The following is a 21,377-nucleotide window of genomic DNA, read 5'->3' on the forward strand; positions in this document are numbered from 1 at the left end:
CTACTTCAAAGAATGAAACTTGCGTGTATGGTGAAGCAGTTAATTTGATATTGCACGACTCAAGAATTTGGTTTTCCCTTCGTATTACTCCAGAATACAGTTACAATAGAATTTATGATACATAGCCTAGTTACAACCAGTAGAATAAGCCAACTCGAGAAACTAGTCTCGTTCCCACATAGGCCTACATGTGTTATCCAAAAACCGACCTGTAGCTGCAGATCCTGAGGATGTGTAGGAGGATTCCCATTGACATCGGTGGAAACTGGAGTGGAGGTGGTGTTGGTGTCCGACGTTTCTCCCTTAACACTACCACCTCCACCTGTCACAACCCCAACACATTCTCCTTCAAAACTTTTGTCCTTCATAGTTGGGAGGAAAGCTGCTCAACCAATATACTCCATCGCAAATTCTATAAGGCAATCCAAGAGTGTAATTCCTTTGAATGACGTCGCATTGAAACACAGGCATATAAGCCTAAACAAGGCAACATTTCCAGTACACGAAACTGCTTGGCCCTTCACGACATACAGGAAATAAACGCCATAACAGTTCACATCGTTAACACAATAGGTCTAAACCATTTCACGTGAAATCGATAATACCGAATTTTTGACACCCTGGAGCCCAATTTGCATAATGGAAGCGTTGACACGACTGGGGGAATGGCATCAGTACAACGGAAATGGTGACAATGGCATCAAATGGAAGAGACGAGTAATAGGCTACACTAGGCTAAAACGAAAAATTACCGTAATATGCCTAGCCTACCCCAGTAACAGTAACCAGTCCACTTAATTCAAATAGAAATGCGCGCGAACTTTATACGACGGTCTTCCTTTTTTCTCACGAATGCACGTCTCTGTTCTGGGAAATGTAAAGGTCACAAGATTTATCGGCCTCGTCCTGCTTCTATCGATCAAGCCGATGTTGAATGCCACAGTAAGTCCATTCAGACTACCTTTTATGCTCGTAAGCTGAACAAAGGCAATTCTAGCGATACTTCGAAAACTAATTCCCACGTCCTAATCCACTTTCTTCTTATTTCTTGAATTCGTTCTAAAGTTGGGCAATACATTAAAAACGTTCACATCCATAGCATCGGGTTATCCTTTAGTCTCTTAAAATGTCCTCATACATTAAAAAAATATCACATGGTGCAGAATTATACTTTTCTTCATCACGTATTATTTATAAAAATAATTTTGATCGCCTAGCTATCGCAAGGCAGGGGTAAAAGATAACAGCACACTGTTATTGCATCACTATTTGTATGCACTGATATGGTGTTTCTTCGACAACAGTAATAAAAACGGTATTTAAAACTTGGGTCATGTGGAGAACACGTGTCACCAGAAACTTCTATAGCTACCACCTCCCTACACACACTACTGACAACTAATCAAGCCATCCTCCCCAGGCAGGCAGGCAGCTGGGCTGGCCGTTCGCTCCCTCGTTCACCTCTCCTGGCCACGGTCGAGTTACCAATACATCTTATTTGTTAACCTTCTACTGCGCATGCAGTTGTCTTTAAATAAAACAATGCTTATTTAATTGTTTATCTTTATTCGTCTTATACTTTGGCAATGAATAACGTTTAAAATGTAAACCCCAAAGCGGTCAAAAAGAAACATTTGAAAAGCGTTATGCAGCATCGCTAGAAGCATCTCGAGTTTCCAACAAGTAATTTAGCATCACGGTAGGATTTCCCTTCAAAATTTACGTTACAAACAAACGTTTTTTAATTCTGATATGTACCAAATAACAGTCATATACAAAATGATATTAAACCATCCAATACTGCTTAATAATGTCACAAATTTCGAGATATTTCGCATTACACGAGAATAACATGACTGCTCCTATTGAGGAAAATTGACCGAGCGTGAGGAATTCCGTTAACATAAAAAATTATTGAACAAAGAAAAAAGACGAAAGCTGCGTGGGCTGGTTTTCCCAGAGACCTGAAATTAAAAAAGTCAACCCCATCTTCATCTCCAATTAGCAATACATAAAAAAGAAAACGCAATTTACCTTTCCAAAATTGCACTGATGTCTTGTTTCGAAGAGTAATAACGGCTTGATATCTTTTTTATAGCACACGTGACGTGGAAATTATTTAAGACAAATTAACCATGGAATACTGATGCTTTAAGGGACCAAGTTTTTATTGCTATTACAATAACGCAGAGCTTCGTAAAAATATTTCGGCATGAAATAAAAAAAGCACAAATATTATATTAGACAATATTTGTAAGCGCTGCAACAAATAATAATAATAATAATAATAATAATAATAATAATAATAATAATAATAATAATAATAATAATAATAATAATAATCGTGGTAGCGGTAGTGGTTTATTTTGATGATTCAAAAGATATCTAAGCTATAGAACACTAAAGTATTCCCCTGTTTCACAAACAACAGAATTATTTATCGAAAATTAACAAAAACTGACGCTTTTGGAAAACTTTTATTAACAATATATATTATTCTCATTGCACTAAAGCCGGCAACCGGAGATGCTGTGATGTCAACTGTTCTGTCTGTCTTCATTCTTACATCGTGAATAAATAGCTCACGATGTAAGGAGGACAGACCTGTCTGTAACCCAGTAGGAGGTTCTCTTTACCCGCATTGCGTTAAACAAATGACGTGATTACTATACTCATATGGAAGAATAAACAGATGAACATAAACAATTAAGTAAGGACATAGAAGAGACAATACGACATGAAACAAGTGAAAAAATATAAGAGTAAGAAGTAAACAAACAAAGAAACTAACAAGCATATTTAAACAAGGGAATAAACTAACAGATAAGCACGAAAGCACACTGTAAACAAGTAAACAAATATAATACGTAAACAAGAAAATTAATAAACAAAAATCAGAATGGAAACGCAGCTGACATTCGAAGAAGTAAACATCTAATGAATATATGAACAAACAAACAACAGGATATACGGACGCCTGGTATAAGGGTGAACGTAAACAAGCATAAACAAGGCAGAGGACGCCTCTGGAAAAGCCTAATGGGAAGAATACACCTAGATGTCTGTTTAACGAAACTGAACAGAGTATTTACATCTTACTGGAAGATGATTATGTCAAAGAAAAAGGTAACCTTTATCATGAAAATCCTGAAAACCTACTAGAATTAAAGGTAAGCTATTATTATTACCAAATAATTAATGCTGAATATATATATATATATATATATATATATATAATATATATATATATATTCTATTGGGACGATTATAATGGTTCCCCTTTCGTTTTCTTAATCAACGGTCCATGTATATATATAATATATAATATATATATAATATAATATATATAATTATATATATATATATATACACACATACACATGGACCGTTGATTAATGAAACGAAAGGGGCCATTATAATGGTCTCAATAGAAAATTCACAAAGAAAAAAAAAAGACTCGAATACCATCTTTGTACAGCCTTCAAATTCAAACCACACAAGCAGAAAGCATATCACTTTCAGTATCGTAGCAGCCACAGGAAAAGGCGAAGCCCTCCCTCACCGGAAGCAGATTATGTAGCGTACACAAGACTAAGAGATGAAGCCCTCGAAAGGTCATTACAGTAGGAGACGGGCAATCGAGTAGGGGGGAAACGACCGTCCAATTATGCCTCGGTGCAACTTTCAACAGGACAACCTTAATATCATCACTACGAGTAATAAATCGCTTGGCTGTGATTGACACAATGCGAGTTTTCGTGTCTAATGCAAGTATATATACGCACTTCCTTCAGTTCTCGCTCCGATCCTTCCCCGCTCATAGTCAAAGTGCTGTTCCTTATTCAAAACCAGCTCCAAGATGCAGTTTACACAAGAATTGACCTGCTTGGTCATCCTATTGCAGATCACTTGACTTTCTTTTCTCGTCGCATCTCATTTAGTATCCACAAACATTCGACACCCAGTTCGATTTCCTATCTAACCCCCTAGCCGACAAGATTTGCCGAAAGGGGTCCAGCCTCCTGTTCCCCATCATTCGTTGACGAAAGTAAATCATTTGGTAAACCATCTGAAAGTTTTTATAAGCAAAACAGTTCTGTCAAACGGGGAACCGTGTCACCTAAATATCTCGCTGTACCAATTGATTCGGAATCTGGTCGGAAGATGAAAAAAAAAAAACGCACATACAGAAAAGCCAAACCCTTCAACATTTAATAAACAGGAACTCTAAAAAGATGAAAATTGTTAGTCTCTCTTACTACTGTATATCAACGTTTAAGCGAAAATAAAACAACATGGCATAGTGACCACCTTGACAGTTCCCCAAAATAGTAATCATATCTATCATGGTACGTGTGCAAGGTGAAAAAAAATAGTATGACGATGCGCTCATAGTTAATGCTATATAAGGAAACAGATCAATTAATGAATAAATAGCGTCACTCGACGCGTGAGCCGTATATTTGACATGGTTTGCGTAAAGCTTTATCTGTCTCATTTTCGCCACTCTATGCCTGCAAATGAAAACCAAGCTAGTTGTATAGATCACAACACCATATCTACTAATAATCTTGCGGGGAAAATCGGAAGAAGTCAAGATGAGAAATCGCATCAAATTTCAGTATGAGCATTTCCCTCATATTTTGTTGCCCATCGAGACAATTTCCCTTCTCTTAGAAAAGTTATTATCTTTGGTGACAGACTTGATGATACATCGACGCTTGATTCTCCCGTAAACCAGAGCAAAGAAATGGTTTGGATGTTTATCGTGACTTGAAATAGATGGTTAATATAACCTACAAATTTGCTTCTCTACAGTATATGTTCAGATGGAACCCAATCACGAAATTAAGCCGACTTTTACCCGTATATACGTAAATGAGAGTAACTCACAGAAACGAAAATCTGAAGGTCTCATGACTCCCTGAATCAATTCCCGTCGTCAAGGGAATTCCAGGTGCAGCCCAATATAGACACGTGCAAAGCGATATATACTTCACAGAGTGCTTCTTCACGACACGAGATACAGATCATTGAGGTCTTCTAAAGATCAAAGGAAATCTGCAGAATGGCAAATGAAGTGTAGCTATGTAGTGTTGTTTGCCGGTGGAGAGAGAGCATAGTCCAATATTTGTAGAAAATGGAGATTGGTTACGGTAGCAATCATTGACCTCATTCCCATCATAATTAATTTCTTATTACATCATAACCGGGACTCTTTTGTATTCTCTGTCTTCATCATGTTTCTCTGGTAAAAGTGACGATTCAATCATTTCTTTAGTGAAAAGATTCTGCAGGCATTTGGAACTAAATAAAACTAGGAGATGCTGATTTCGTCCAAAATTCACTCTCAATGAAGAGTCCTCTGAACACGGCCTTTACATAAATAAATTCTTATGATTCTTCTGTTATGAACCACATGTGAGGATTTGTTTATATATATAATTGCTATAAATTACTCAAGAATTATGGATTGATTAAATACGACAGTACCCACTCATGCACATACATTTGTGTAACTAATGTTATAATATAAACAGCTAACGAACATAAACGTAAAATAAGATCCATTTTGATTATCATCAATGTAAAAATAATACCAACTGCAAGGAAACGAAAATGAATTCAGTACATTGTCATAACTGACAAATACAAAAGACAAAAAAAATTCCAAGTGCATCGTAACAATAAACGTACAACCAACCACAAAAAGTAAAACAATCACACTGGGAAAACTACAGAGGGTACAACTTATAATCTCCATAATAGAAACTGCAGTCTCCCGCTTTGATTCTGTGTAGACGCCGCCACTTCACCGTGACCAACACAAGAGTTATAGAGCAGTTCAAAACAAACCATTACACGTTTCAACAGGTTCGAAAATGGGGAGCTCTGTTGCAGTGGATGTCTATTCCCTCTGGTTCAAATATTTCCCCCAGTTTTTCATCGATCGACTCACTTCAGCAGCAATTTCCTGTTGACCTTAAAAGGAAATTCATACTATTCTGTTTAAATTTCTACTAAAATTAAATGTAAGAAATAAAAATAGTCGAATGCAACGCCATTTGGAAAGGAGACGTAATATGGCAAAAGTATAATTATATAAGTGAATGCAAGCAAACAGAGCATGAAATTAAGATTATACACGCAGATCCTTTGCCATTAGGACAAGTGGGTCTGCCCTCCACTCTCTTTACATTTCGTTCTTCTTTACTATTTTTACTTTATAACTAGCGTCTCCCTTTCTCATTCAGTAAAGCAACTGCCTTTGTTGTATTCAACGTAGATAAGTCTTTTTTTTTTTTTTTTTTTTTTTTTTTTTTTTTTTTTTTTTTTTTTTTTTTTTTTTAAAGAATTTATTAATGGAATGCTTTTGGGAACCTGAATTCAAGTGTGATATATTCCGGAAAGATGTCATACGCCAGAATCTACAGCTCTCTCTCTCTCTCTCTCTCTTCATGGAAACCGGATAATACGTTCCACTGTTACGGTGAGTTTGAATTGGATGCCAGTCTATAGACTCTATGCGGACTGCCAATCCCTAACCAAATGTCCCGTAGAATGCGCACGCCTCGACTACCTAGAAAATCATAGCTGTCCTTGTAACACTTTATAGTATGCGTGTCATACTGCACAAAAATAAATAAATAAATGGATAAATAATTGGGCTCCATAACGGCATCGATGAGGTATGAAGTAGCGTGGGTAGTGTCACTCAATAATGCCTCTAACATCACTAGATTTGCTTATGTAATATGGCGTAGCAACACTATCTCAAAGAGAATAAATAACAAAATTTCATGAGGAATGAAACTGGCAGTTATCGCCATGTTACTTTTAATGTCATTTAGTTATGTCGACGCCGTATTCTGTCTCTCGTCGAGAGGAAATTGACGGGAAAAAATGCATTGTGTGCAAGGGTAGGCCGCTCCCAAATCTCTTTTATAACAGAAAAATCTTGAGAAAATGTGTTCCCCTAAAATATAAATATACACAAGCAAACGGACACAGACTGTCATTGTCTACAATTTAACCACATTTTAACGAAAAAACCCTCAGATACCCTACTCTTAGCTAATGATTCTCTCAGATAGAAATAAATGTCTATTATATGACAACAGAGAATAAAGAATAACCAAAGCCAAAGACAAGCAGAGGAGAATAAATAAACAATAACGAACACGCGAGGCGACAGAGAAAGATCCTTTTCGGAGTAATGTTACGCGATAGGGTATCCTCCATCACGATCTTTTAATTTCGTTGTCAGATAGTGGAGTGAAATGGGATATTTTTCTCTCCTTTCCACTCCCACTTCCATTTCGTGTCCATTTCAACCTCATCATTCTTTCTTGCCCGTAGAATAGTAGTGTACTGGTGATGTAACAGGGAGTTAAAGGAAACAAAATTAAAATTGATCCGCCGTATGTTTCAGGATCTTGAGCAGATATAAAACTGCAGGGGTGGGATGTCATTCAAATGGAACAAAATAATCATAACTTTTATTCTTTGACCTTCCAGTTCGTTGTTTTGTACATTTGTACAGCAAAAAGTTGACTTTTGGAAAAGGCAATAAAAAACGGAAGACAACCTTGAGAATTCCAAAAGACAATATGCAACAATATGTGTTAGCGTGTACTGAACTACAGTCCTTGAAAACTTGGCAGGAGATAAAAACAAGAATAAAAGGAATAACAATACGAATAAGAAAGATAACGACGATGCTCTAAAAAAAGAAAAACACTTGCTGTCTAGAGAAGGAAAAGGGGAGGCAAGCTACCTTTCGACGTTATATAAAAAAAGGAAAAAAAAAAGTGCACAGGAGTGTGTGGTAAATGCGGCTAACCTCTGGAAGATAACCCAACACTTGCAAGCCGTATGTCTCTCTCCCACTCGCTCTCTCTCGTTCTCTCTCTCTCTCTGCAACAACAACACACACTTACACACATAGGTTGTAGTAAGTTTCATTTCATTTGGCAGTTTCTCGTATGATCAACATTACCCTTGATATCGTCCTTTCAGATCCAATTCTTTTGGGGAAACCTGAACGTTTCTTGGTAAATTATCTCCAGTTAATTTTGCTCATTGTTACGTTTAATGTAACTTGATAACAAGATTGTGGACTGATCTTATTTAAAAGCAATGTATTTGATCGCCAAATCAGAGGAAAAAAGCATTCTAGTTCTTTTCCAGTCAAAAGATTTCTTAGTTTCCTGTCAAAGTTAATGCTTTCTTTATCCCTTCATTATAATTCAGGAACTTTTCATTCCACAGAAGTTTAAACAGCACAATAAGATGAACAAATAAAATTCAGTTGGACTTCGTCAACACAACACGTCACATTTAATAGACCGTAACTCAAAATGCAAAGCCATACATTGAACACAAAACTTTTAAAAAGTTCCACTGAATGCAAAAAATCAAATACAACCAGTGAATGCAATAGTTCAATACATATGGCGAATGGAGTATATATTCCCGACGTGAATACAATTCGAACGGATCGGTGAAGCGTTCAAATGAAAAAGAACAATTTTGAACGGGGCAGTTTAGATCCTTGTAATGAATTAAAATACCATTCCTGAAGCTAATATAATTCCAGTTACTTCAGATATACCATTCAGACATGCAGTAGTACAGTAGTACCATTCAGATTCAACCAAGGGTATATTTTAAACCCATGAAGCAAATGAGATTTAAATCCATACACCGAATGCGATTCAAATCAAAGGTTTTTCATAATACGAGAAGGAGAGTAATGCAGACAACGAAAGCAATAGCAGTGTATACAACACAACAATTCAGTCCCACTCAGTTAATGTAACTCAGGTGCGGTGAATACAAATGACAGATGCATCAAATGCAGGAATGCAACCTTCGTTTGTCAGTGCACTAAAGATTTCGTAAAGGTCATGCATGCGTACGTGGAAACACAGGAACATGTATTCTCCCCCACACCTTCTCTCTCTCTCTCTCTCTCTCTCTCTCTCTCTCTCTCTCTCTCTCTCTATAAGAGTCTGGAAGAGTTTAAAAGAAAGCTAGACAAAATCATTAGGACACTGTGAATGCACAGTAAACCTGCCCCTACAGATAAGTGAGCACACGATGTCTCCTCGGATGGGCTAGCAAGTCTTTGAGATATCCTAATCCTTGTAACACACTCTCTCTCTCTCTCTCTCTCTCTCTCTCTCTCTCTCTCTCTCTCTCAAATACTCTAATAAGAATGATGACAATTTTGAATATATTATTATTATCATTACAAATTAAAGGCAAAAACCATACTGTACCAGCTCTCATTTCTTACATATTTTTTCCTTATTATTCTTTCCACCCGATTCTCTCTTGAAATAAAAATCGAAAGCTAAACACTTCCAAATCTGCGTACAAAGATAAAAATGCTTTATCGGTTTCACTTACTATTTACTAAAACCTGTTAAATTCCCCATTAATCATGTTATAAATTCATTTAGATCTCTAGATAACACACACAGACACACACACACACACACACACACACACACACATATATATATATATATATATAATATATATAATATATATATATATATAGATATGATATATATATATATATATATATATATATATTATATATATATAATATATATATATATATGATATATATATATAATATATATATATATATGCGTGTGTTTGCATCAAAACTGGCTTCCAATGACGAAATATTTTGCCAAAAGTAATACCAAAAGAAATGTCTAAGATCAGTATGTCTTGAGAGCTATTGGGGACGAAAAACAATAATTTCTGAACAGCTCGTCGTTCTCTTTTTCTTGATTTCTTCTTTTAAACACACAAAACCATAATACTGAGGGTATTCAACGGTGGCCGGACAGTTACGTACCGGACATTTGCGTCCCGGACAGTTGCGTACCTGGACATTTGCGTACCTGGACATTTGCGTCCCGGACAGTTGCGTACCTGGAAATTTGCGTACCAAGACTTTTTTCAAAGATTATTACCCTACATATAAAAAGCAAAGGTAGTAATCACATCTAATGTTAAAGGGTTAAACGAAATAGATTTGTTGGAATTGCAAATTTATTTATTTAGGTTTTAAATAAAAGATATTACAAATCTAACAGGATAAAGAATATTGCAAGGCATTATGCAATCCCTCTAAGCTATTATTAGATCTAGGCAACTGGTTAATAACTCTTTCTCGAACATTCCATGACGGTATAGCAAAAACTGGTTCCATCTTATTCTTCCTCTTCCTCGGCCAATATAAGTCATCTAAAAATACGCGATAAATTCTGATGGTAAATCAGTATCGTCAGATAAGTCAATGAAACCTTCAACGACATCACTTAAAAGAAGAAATGACAATGCAGAAAAAAATCCGATTTTTAAATTGAATGCTTCATCTTCTTTGTATCGTTGTCTGAATCCTAGGTCAACGATTTTTTAAAAAATAGACTTAGATAAGTGAAAAAGACAAACTTATTGATGCTTCTGGAAACTTTTCAATAAAACCTTTCTGAGCTCTAATCTCAAGGTCAGTTAATAAAGATTTTGGATTAAGCTGCGGTTTAAGTTGCAATAAATATGTGAAAAGACGAATATATTTTTCCTTTGTCTTTCCCGGGAGGAGGGCAGAAACTCTGGGAATACTAAATGTATCCTCTTGCGTATGGATACAATATAGTTGATAAAATATTGATGGACTGACTTTAAAAGTGCCATCTGCCGCCCAGTTAGGAGAATTTGCTAAATCTTCTAAGCCGTTGTCGGTTGCAAGGAACTTTTCCCCAGTCGTGAGAAAACAGTAGGATTCCGGAATATCAAAATTATTTATTTGCCGTGGAATTGGGGCTGCATGATGTGCCTTATGTCTCCATCGACGTATATTTCTTCCCATTGATGAAAAACATGGCAGTTTTGAAATGGAATACTCATCTTCTTTAGCGATCGTTTCTCCGATAAGACTTCTTGATGGTTCATATGTTGACACAGAAGAAGTTTTCAAATGGGACATAACTTCTTGTACTCTGACTTTTGTAGCTGAGGAGCCATGACAATGCTCATTGTGGCGTGCCGTAACTGCATCGTTCACTGGATGAATTCTTGCTTCACAAGATCGCACTACACGCGTCAAGTATGTTTTTGTTTCATCAGAGTTTTTCTTATGATAGTGGTAGCTGTAATTTTCCTCGTCTACAAATATTTTTCCACCAGTGTTAGATTTCCGGAACTTAGCCATGATTTCCTAAATAAGAAATAATGTATGAAAAACTAATTCCAATAGATGTTTGTGGTACACACCGCTGGGGAGAACTGGAATTGTTTTTTTTATGGTAACTATCTTTCAGCTTGTTTACCAAGCAACTCTTGTGTTTACTTCATAGTAACAACCCTTTTGCTTTAGGAAAGATTGTTATTATTATTATTATTTATAGTAACTACCTTTCAGCTTGTTTAGAATGAAGGTAAGGTGCAATTGAGAGAGAGAGAGAGAGAGAGAGAGAGAGAGAGAGAGAGAGAGAGAGAGAGAGAGAGAGAGAGAGAGAGAAAATAAGGTAACGTCAAAATAATACTGGAGGTACGCAAATGTCCCGGACGCAAATGTCCGGTAGGCAACTGTCCTAAAACCGTATTCAACAAGTGTTTCTAGTCTTATTAAAAGTATCTAGACTGTTTACATATCATCTTCTTTTCAGTTACATAAGCCACACAATTTTCATCTCTCCTGGTAGGTCTTTAGTAGAGCTTTGCGACATATGACAATTTAGCTCAGCAGATGTAGGATCGTATTTTTTTCTTTTCATGCAACTTATGCTTACAAACGCGCGTGCGCGCAGAATTTGTTAAGACACCAACGTCAACGACTGGAAAGTGGGACACGACAATACACGAGACAATAATGGCCAGCTTCTGAGCCCTTCTACGGCAGCATCAGATTAGGAGTCTTAAGACGACTGTTATTTCATGGTTTGCTTTAACGTCTCTTTGTTCTACTTTCAAGTGCGCGTATCCTATGCACATGCATGCACATTTGTGCGTGCGTGTGTGCGTGTGCCGTAAAGTTTTAATACTTGTTTCGAAATAACCATTAGCTTTTTTATTCTGGAATACTTTTCCTTATACTTTCGAAAAAAATGAGGCTCCTTCTTACACCAGCAGAAGCAATTGGAATGATGATATAAAAAGGACATAAAATCACTGAACGGAAGTACAAAATTCCTCTTGCTGAGAAATAAATCATAATCCCAGTAATCTCCAACGCCCAATTCTCTTCAAGACTCCAAATAAATATTTACCGCTGTAGCATAACTCTTGACTGCATTAAAATACGTATAGTGATTCCACACAAGAGCTAAGCTATGAATACTTCAAACCTTTTTAATGAATGAGCAACAGAAAGACAGCCCCGAATGTGAAAAAATTCGTAACATCTTCAAAGAAGACTCAACCTAACAATAAGCGTAAAATTCTTTGGGATATCCATAGGGATCAAAGAAAATAGGGCATCTGACGGTTACACGACAGACAAAATATAATAATCTCCATGGGTATTACTTCAGAGATATTAGAACACGTACAATAAGAAAAAAAGGAAGAAAAGAGGTTTACTCTTGTTGATATGTACTGTGAGGCTAAAAGAGAAAAAAAGTTATTTAATAGGATTATCTCTGGCCGACACAAACAAGTTCTGAGGAACAAGGGACAACTTTTAGCTAAGCAATAAAGATCAGAATGAATTTAGATGCAAAGGGGACAAGGAGAAAGTGGGTTCCGTCACCCCTGAAATAAGTAACAATTATACTGTCAGTTGTCAAGTGGCCACGCTTTCAGGTCCAAATTATACTTTTACTTCATTATGCTTTTTACTGCAACATGTTATTTAGGTCGCAAATCAGTTAGAAAACGAGATAATTAGTCGAATGGCCAGGGTCCTTCACGTCCTATCTGAGGGCAAGTCGACATTCATTCAAGTGGGTCCTTACGATGCGTGGATGTTAGTAAGAGAGTGCGAGAGTGACGGACGTTAGGTGGGAAGTGGGGGGGAGGGGGGTGTTAAGCGGGAAGCTTAAGAAATAATAACAAAATGAAAATGTTAGACAGAGACTTATGCTTATTCGCACACTTTAGAAAGAGAATTACTATTCTCATGAAAATGTACGAAATGTAAGAAACACTCCCAGGAGAGTAAAGTATGGGATATGCAAAACGGTTGGCATGCATATATATATATATATATATATATATATATATATATATATATATATATATATCATATATATATATATATATATATATATAAATATATATATACTATATATATATATATATATATAAAATATTCAGAGAGAGAGAGAGAGAGAGAGAGAGAGAGAGACGAGAGAGAGAGAGAGAGAGAGAGAGAGAGAGACTGAACCCTCTTTGCCATAACGAAACTGGGTGAAATTTCAAATCAGTGCTTGAGTGCCATGGCGACGTAAAGGACACGTTGGGCCTTGATGGAATGCACACACTTGGAATCGATGACATCAACTACAGTTTTTCAAGGAGAGCTTCTTTTGGGCCTCGCCTCCTTCAGTTTGTCCTCTGTTATCCACACGAGATAAAGAGACATTGAAAGGTTTTCGGCTATATTGGTTTACCATGTGATAGCCATTTGAGCCACATGGCAGTTAAATGACTATCGATATAGAAATCGATGCACACACGGTTTCCAATTGTCTTTCATTCCCAAACGCACTTATGTAGTTATAACAACTATCTCCTAACCAATACAATAAACATAACCGTCACAAATCTCTCAGAACCAGTGTACAATCAAATTAAATCATATCAAATAAAATAAAGTCCTTCACAGCTCTCCCAACATCAGCTTCTCTCTAAATTTCGACTTACTGCCAAAAGACAAACGACCCTGTAAGCCGTACACCAGGACCCACTCAAAGTTGGTCCTGTCCTACACAACGTTGACCGGAATCTTTGCCATGCAGCTCGCTCTCTAGTTTCTCCTTAAAAACAATGCTTCGGATATTAATACAGGAAGCGCTTTGTTTTACTACACAAACTGAATCTTTCATGCACTATACGTTAGGCAGCATCTACTGCAAATGTCACTGAACTGCACATATGCTACTCAATAATACATGATTTTAACAGGGTATCACTAAACTGCTGTTTGCGCGCCAGAGCGCGAGCGTGTGTGTGTGTGTGTGTGTGTGTGTATGTACGTAACTATAGATCCTTTCCTTTCCAGTGGCAAAATTCATTTATTGATATTACTGTGAACTCCCATCTAAAAAAGGCTACATTATGTATTACTGTGAACACCTGTCTAAAAAAAAGCTACGTTATATATTACTGTGAACTCCTATTAAAAAAATCTACATTATGTATTACTGTGAACTCCTATCTAAAAAAAGACTACATTATGTTTTACTGTGAACTCCTATTAAAAAAAACTACATTATGTATTACTGTGAACTCCTATCTAAAAAAAAAAGGCTACGTTATGTATTACTGTGAACTATCTAAAAAAAAACTACATTACCATTTGTCAGAGGAAATATTGTTCAAAATACACATTTCATCCTACTTTCCTTTCCAGGAGTTTCATTTTTAACATTTTATCTACCTTTCCTAGCATCATCAACAAAGAAACTGGCAGAGACAGTAAACAGGAGGATTATAAGGTGTCGAAAAGAACAAATTCATTTATCATTTGTCTACACGAGAGAGAGAGAGAGAGAGAGAGAGAGAGAGAGAGAGAGAGAGAGAGAGAGAGAGAGAGAGAGAGAGAGAGAGAGATTTCAGACTGAATATACTACTTATTTCAATGTCAAATCCTTTTTAAGCAGAACGAATAAATCATAATTATGGTAATTAAATGAGAAACATACTTCCTATGGCCTTCGCATAGTCACAAACCAATGGCACTTGGGAGCTCCAAGAACCCAAAGTCCCCCAACGAGACCATTTCTAAGATACGAATTTAATTCCTGGCATTATACTTCCCACAAGAATGAATACTGGCACGACAATATACATTCCATTGCTAAATACTTAAACGTATGGTAGATGAATGTTGTAACGAGCAATTAAACTGAATAGGTCCGAACCCGTGACTATACTCTGTTTTTTTTCATCTGTCCATCCGGCTGTGGTGTTTTTTTATGGTAACACTGCGTCCCGGGCTTTAAATAGTTACGCTATGTGTAAGTTTTAGGTAAATAAAAGGATATCTGGGTGTACATTTGCAACTGAAAAATGTTTTAATAATTTACTGTATGCGAATTACACCGTTAATATTCGAAATAGGATATTATTATAATCGTTGAATGTGAGCTGAATGTAACTATCTAAAGCCCGGGACGCAGTGTTACCATACAAAAACACCACAGGCGGATGGACAGATGGAAAAAAACAGAGTATAGTCCATAGGGAAAAGTGAGTTTTACGATACTGGAACTCAGTCTCACCGAGTGCGATTGTTATGTATTCTATATTGCGATCTCCATTGTAACGACGAATCTGCCCTTACATTTCCATTTTGTTTCAACCTATGCTGGAGACACTTTGGAATACCACACTGCATAATGAACGGCGTTCATTTCTCCACAAGCAGAGAAAGTGCTGAGGAATTAGAACTTAAATCTTGAGTCGTGCGTGAAAGACCTTACACTATAATGGATGTTATTTAGTGACAAATAATTCTTGAGACAACAGAATAGCTTTGAAGAGAGTAAGCGGAAGTTATGCTGGGCGGTATAACCGTAAATTAGTGAGGTAAACTATGAGCCGAATTGAGGAAGAATCTTATTTAAGTTTGAAGCCAAAACCAACCAAAAACGTTTCAGTACACCGAGATAGTCATCTGGAGGTATGTGTAAAGAATAACGATTAATTCCGAATATTCTGTAATACATAAATACATACATATGTACACAGGCTCATTCATTCATACAAGAACAGATTGCCAACGACCAACAGAGAGAGAGAGAGAGAGAGAGTTAATTCTGTCGTTGACCCCGGAGGCAACAGCAACTGTGCAAATGCTGCATCAAAAATAAAAAAAAGAAAGAGATATTCACCTTGAAGTTTACATTGCAGAGTTCATCAACAAACATGCCCTTGAGAGGTGGATATAAAAAATGTGAATTACATAACCGTGAAAGTCGGATCAAAGACTTCACCGATGACCACAGGCAACACCGCCCCAAGCGCGTTGCCTACAGCACCACGGTAGTAAAGCCATTGAATAATTACCTGCTTGCTTGCTTGCTTGAAGCCTCAGGGAATTCACTTTTTAGAGGTTCTCTTGAAAATTTGGTTTGCGTGAAGGACGCCAATCTCCAAAGAAACGTTATTAATACTTGCAACAGCTATTAGCTGTCTAGTCCAGATCTCGCTGTCAAAAACATTTCTTCATTTGTTCACTCAAACTTCATTACTGCAAGGACTAGTTCACTCAACTTTACGAATTTACTAACTACATATAACATTTTTAAAATGCAAAACAACAAATCAATAATAATAATAATAATAATAATAATAATAACAACAACAACAACAACAACAACAACAACAACAACAACAACAACAACAACAACAACAACAACAACAACAATAATAATAATAATAATAATAATAACGTATTCTGCTTAATTGAGGGCACCAACACTGATATCAACAAAAATTAAAAAGAGTATCTAGATAACACATACCAGACATCTCAGAGCAAAAAAAAAAAAAAAAAATATCTATAAGTACCGGTATGTAATTCTAATCCATCTGACGACATTACTTGAAACTGATTTTCAATGTAAATCATGGCCCAAGTACCTCTAGGTGATCTTAACATTTTCATCGTTGTTTCTATTCTCAGCAGCTAATTTTCTTATCATTTCCATCACTTTCTATTTTCGTCGGTATTTGGGATTTCTATTTATTTTTTTCGGATTGAAATCCGTCCCACCAGAACTTGTGCAGCGCAGCATCAACCGACAAAAACTGTAACGTAAACACATCCAGACATTGAAACAATATTTGTCTTCTAGCTTTATCGTCCACATCCCGATGTGTTTATCTGATAACAGCCGAAGAACAGCGTCATTTCGATCCTAATCGTCTGGGATCCGTACGAGTCAACGATAACGACAGTGAATGATAGGCCTATTCTATGGCTCTCTTTCTCTTTTTTTTCCTCTGGTCTATTTGTTATACTGACGTCAATCCATGTGTGTGTGTGTGTGTGTGTGTGTGTGAGAGAGAGAGAGAGAGAGAGAGAGAGAGAGAGAGAGAGAGAGAAATTTGTATAATTACGCCTATAAATATATTATGCCCACAAACCTTCACTATCCTAATACATGAGGGTTTTTACACAGTTCACTGTCAAGTGCAACATAAATTCCGAGTGATTTCATAAATTAAACCTTATCCCACACGAAAACCTAACAAAAAGGAAAGGTAAAATATGTCGATCAAAATTCTGCCAATTTTAATTATTTACATAGCACCAGTCTCTTAAGATGCAACGAAAATCTTTATGAGGATTTGGCACATAAAAGTCATATGGTTGAAGCTGTCAAAATTAAGAAGCCAAACAACATGATTTTTTATATAGAACATTGAAACCTGATCTAACTGATAAGATCTTTGTGAACGTTATATTGCAAAAGATTCCTATTCTTATCCTCTGCGCTAATTCACCCTATATCTCGTAACCATCTATCTTTTATAATTCATCTGCGATTATTTACACAACTTTAATGTATTTACTTAGTCATTAGTCTGACTGGGTGTAGGGTGTCTACTTGTAATATAATGCTCATTTGCTATATTGTTTTATTTACATGGTAACCTAATTTCTTCATTGTGAGAAAAATTAGTTCCAAAAACACATATACACACAATATGTATATATATAATGTGTGTGTATGAACGTATGTATGTATGTGCATATATACTATATATATATATATATATATATATATATATATAATATACGTATATAAAATGTAAAAACAGTGTATCGTGCTTCTCAGTTGTCAATAGAAGGATCCACAGTAATACTCCAGTTCAAGAGGAAATATATTTGTTGAAATATTTACAAAGCTTAGAGCTTTCGTCCATCCTCCTGTGGACTTGATCAGAGCAAAGTAAAAAAAAAAGGGGTTTGCAAATTACTATATACCGTATCTTCCAAGGAATAAAATTGCAATGATATATATATATATATATATATATATATATATATATATATATATATATATATATATATATATATATATAATTACAAGGCAACTTTCCAAACCTACAAATACCGGTATGCCGAGGTAAACCTGCCTGACCTTGTGAAGAGACTTCCTTTATTAAGCAGCAAAGGGGAAGAGACCCAGCAAGAAGTGACACGGGCGGTAGGTAGGTATACAACGTACTTTCAGCTCTAACTCGATTACCTCATGACCTTTCCAGAGCGAGTAAAATTGCCCCAGGGTAAATCACTCGCCGAAACCGGAAAGAGAGCCCTCGGCTGCATGACTATTTGGAGCTAACTTCGAAATGTAGTTCAAGTTTCCATAAACGTGGCATTAAAACTGGATCCTCTACCTCTTAGTGACATCAGAATTTACCTCACACTAGTGAAAGAAAGCAGGCTCTCTCTCTCTCTCTCTCTGTCTCTCTCTCTCTCTCTCCTTCACACACACACACACACACACACACACACACACAATGTTTGAAAAACTCTTAGCTTCAGGATGTTAGGGATCCGAGTCAATAATGAAAATAAAATAGCATGATTTACTTAGAGGTGTGCAAATCAAGATCCTGAAATTACAAGTATAGTTTAATTTTCTATTTCATTTTTTCGCAACATTCATGAAAAGCAAAAAAAAAAAAAAAAAATAAATGAATAAAAAAGCAGTGTATACCCTAAAGGTTGAACGAATTAGTGGTAGGAGTTGAAAAGGGGCTTGATAACAGATTTAAAAATGGTCACCTCATCTCATTGCAATAAAATATGTTAGAAATTACATAGTGTGACTATCATTTTATTTTATGAAGTAAAAATTAAGATGAATTTCTGAAATGAATTCTGATTCTAGGAAGCGTAGTAATGTCGACGATTGTAATGATGAAATCATTATAATCATTTTTCACTGACTGATGTTGGATATGATACGCGCACATAAGAACGCTTCAGTGTGTTACAAATTGTATGATTTAAGCAATAACAAGAAGAACAACAACTAATAGAAAATTTTAGAAGAAAAAAAAAAACCACACTCGACTAGCCACATGATTACAAACTAAAAAAAATCTGATCATCAACTTTGCCTAAGAGCACGAAATTATCAACAGATTACAAAACATATTTGATATATTTTTATTAGTCTTTATTACTGAGAACGCGCGCCTCTAAGTTAGCAAGCCTTTTTCATTTTGGCATGTTCTAAACTTACTCACTTTTAACAAAAGCAACGTAACCTTATTTGGAAGGTTTCATATTCAGAAATTATTTATCTAAGTTTCTCTTGGAAATGCGAATGTAAATTTACTAAAATATTGGAAGTAAATCAACGTTCGTTTTACGAAAATATAATCAATCTAGGTTTTAAAAGCGCAGTAAAAAACGTAATATCTGGCTTGTTATGAAAGTAGGAAAATTAGAATTCATTGATATCTTTTGAATTTATCAAAACGAAATCTCTCGAAATTGAATAACGCAAGAGAAAGACGCGTGATAATGGTTGATTATAAAAAAATGTCACGGAGTAACCCAAACCTTGACTTAACAAACTTGTAAATATATTTACACATGCTTTAATGCTGTAAAGCGTATGAAAAATAGATTTTTTTTTCTTTCAAAGAAGAAAGTAAGGTGTAATGGCACATATAATTTATTTCAGTTTATTCAAAGAAATTCATGGAGACTGCTTTCACTATTTCGTTCTCTTATATAATCTTGAAGGTGCTTTATTCAAAAGCGTCAGTGACAAGCAATCATGAAATGTTGCAACCATAAGCTTCTTAATACAGCAAAAGGTACGTTCAAACGGAAGCTCCGGAATCCAAAAACTTCAAGAAACGTAAAAAAAAAAAAAATTATTAGAATACGCAAATCTCCCTTTCTCTTCCTCAGTCACGATGAGTTATACAACAATTTTCAAAATACGAAGCATATGACAATGTTACTGTGATATCAAATAACATACAAAGAAAATGTCATGTATTTTATGCCACTAAAATTGATGCGTATTATTACTGTTTAATATCTGACTTCAGATAATTTTTTCATCTAGTTAATGTATTTTGCGCTCTCCTCATTGTATCTGCATTCTGTATTGTTTTAAGGCTTTAAGCTCAAATAACGTATACTTGGATGAGAAGTGAGAGAGAAGGGATGCTGGAGATGAGAAGATATTTATGAAAGATGAAGCACAGGAAGGAAATGCGTCCGGCGACGTTGAAGGAAATTACTATTATTTGTAAGCGAACGATTGACAAGCGAAGCTCAAAATTAATCTGTGGAGACAAAAAAAAAAAAAAAAAAAAAAAAAAAAAAAAAACGTGCAACGCAATTCCCCTTATTTAGTTTCGGTTCCTGATGAGATCAGCTGATGATCGTTACGTAACGCCGCTCAAGGAACAGTAGTAAATCGATGCTGTCGCAGATGTGCAGAGTACGGAGTGGGGTTGAAATGGTACTCTTAAGGTCAGGCTGGGGTTACAGGCACTAACCTCTCCCTCACACCACACCACAATAATCCAGAGACCAAACTCCATAATCGAGACTGTCATTGTAGATAAACTTCCTCCCTACATTCGACTCATGTAACATTTGTGGAGCTCTACCGTCGCAATTGAGAGGTACTGCTTCGAGAAACCCCAGGAAAAACAAAAGAATGCAATCGAATGTAAATCCAGATACAAGTCTCTCTGAACTTGACTGATAATACAAAGGTAAAACTCGTTGATCTGTATATCGTAAAATTTGCTTACAGCTTAAAAATGCCCAGACCTATTTTCTATACGTATGGGGAAAAGAAACTGAATCATTAAACATAATGTATAACGCCTACAACTAATCAGATAATGTAGGAATACCATTTGCAGTAGTTGACAACTAGTGTCTGTGTACTCAAACGATTGAAAGAGTATTAGGTTATTATACAAAACAACTTTTATCTACCAAAGTACCAACTCTTCCATTTTAAAGAAGGGCTTTGTAGAGGGTTGTTGTTGACTGAGCTGTGTCTGGATCAAAATATAATTCCATTTGCTTTTAATACCTCGATAAAATTTTAAAAAAATCTTGCGGAATTTCAGCTCTTCTACATTTGGATCATCTCAAAGAAAATCCTGAAGTCCAGGTTCTTTATCTT

At 35.9% G+C, this 21,377-nt stretch overlaps 1 protein-coding gene across 23 annotated transcripts in view; it reads right to left on the reverse strand.

Moving 5' to 3' along the window:
- Positions 1–21,377, reverse strand: part of LOC135221710 (rho GTPase-activating protein 21-A-like) — a 669,873-nt gene that overhangs the window by 378,960 nt on the left and 269,536 nt on the right. For 13 of the 23 annotated variants that reach the window (XM_064259467.1, XM_064259465.1, XM_064259490.1 and 10 more), the window contains exon 1: positions 210–1,403. The exons of 6 other annotated variants lie outside the window; for them this stretch is intronic. In XM_064259467.1, the coding sequence (XP_064115537.1) occupies positions 210–368 (159 nt within the window). In that variant the 5' untranslated portion in view covers positions 369–1,403. Of the gene's footprint in view, positions 1–209; positions 1,404–21,377 lie in introns of those variants that run through there. 4 more of the 23 variants (XM_064259471.1, XM_064259470.1, XM_064259482.1 and 1 more) reach the window with 1 other exon arrangement.

This window comes from Macrobrachium nipponense, chromosome 3 (assembly GCF_015104395.2).
Source record: "Macrobrachium nipponense isolate FS-2020 chromosome 3, ASM1510439v2, whole genome shotgun sequence".
Lineage (NCBI taxonomy): Eukaryota > Metazoa > Arthropoda > Malacostraca > Decapoda > Palaemonidae > Macrobrachium > Macrobrachium nipponense.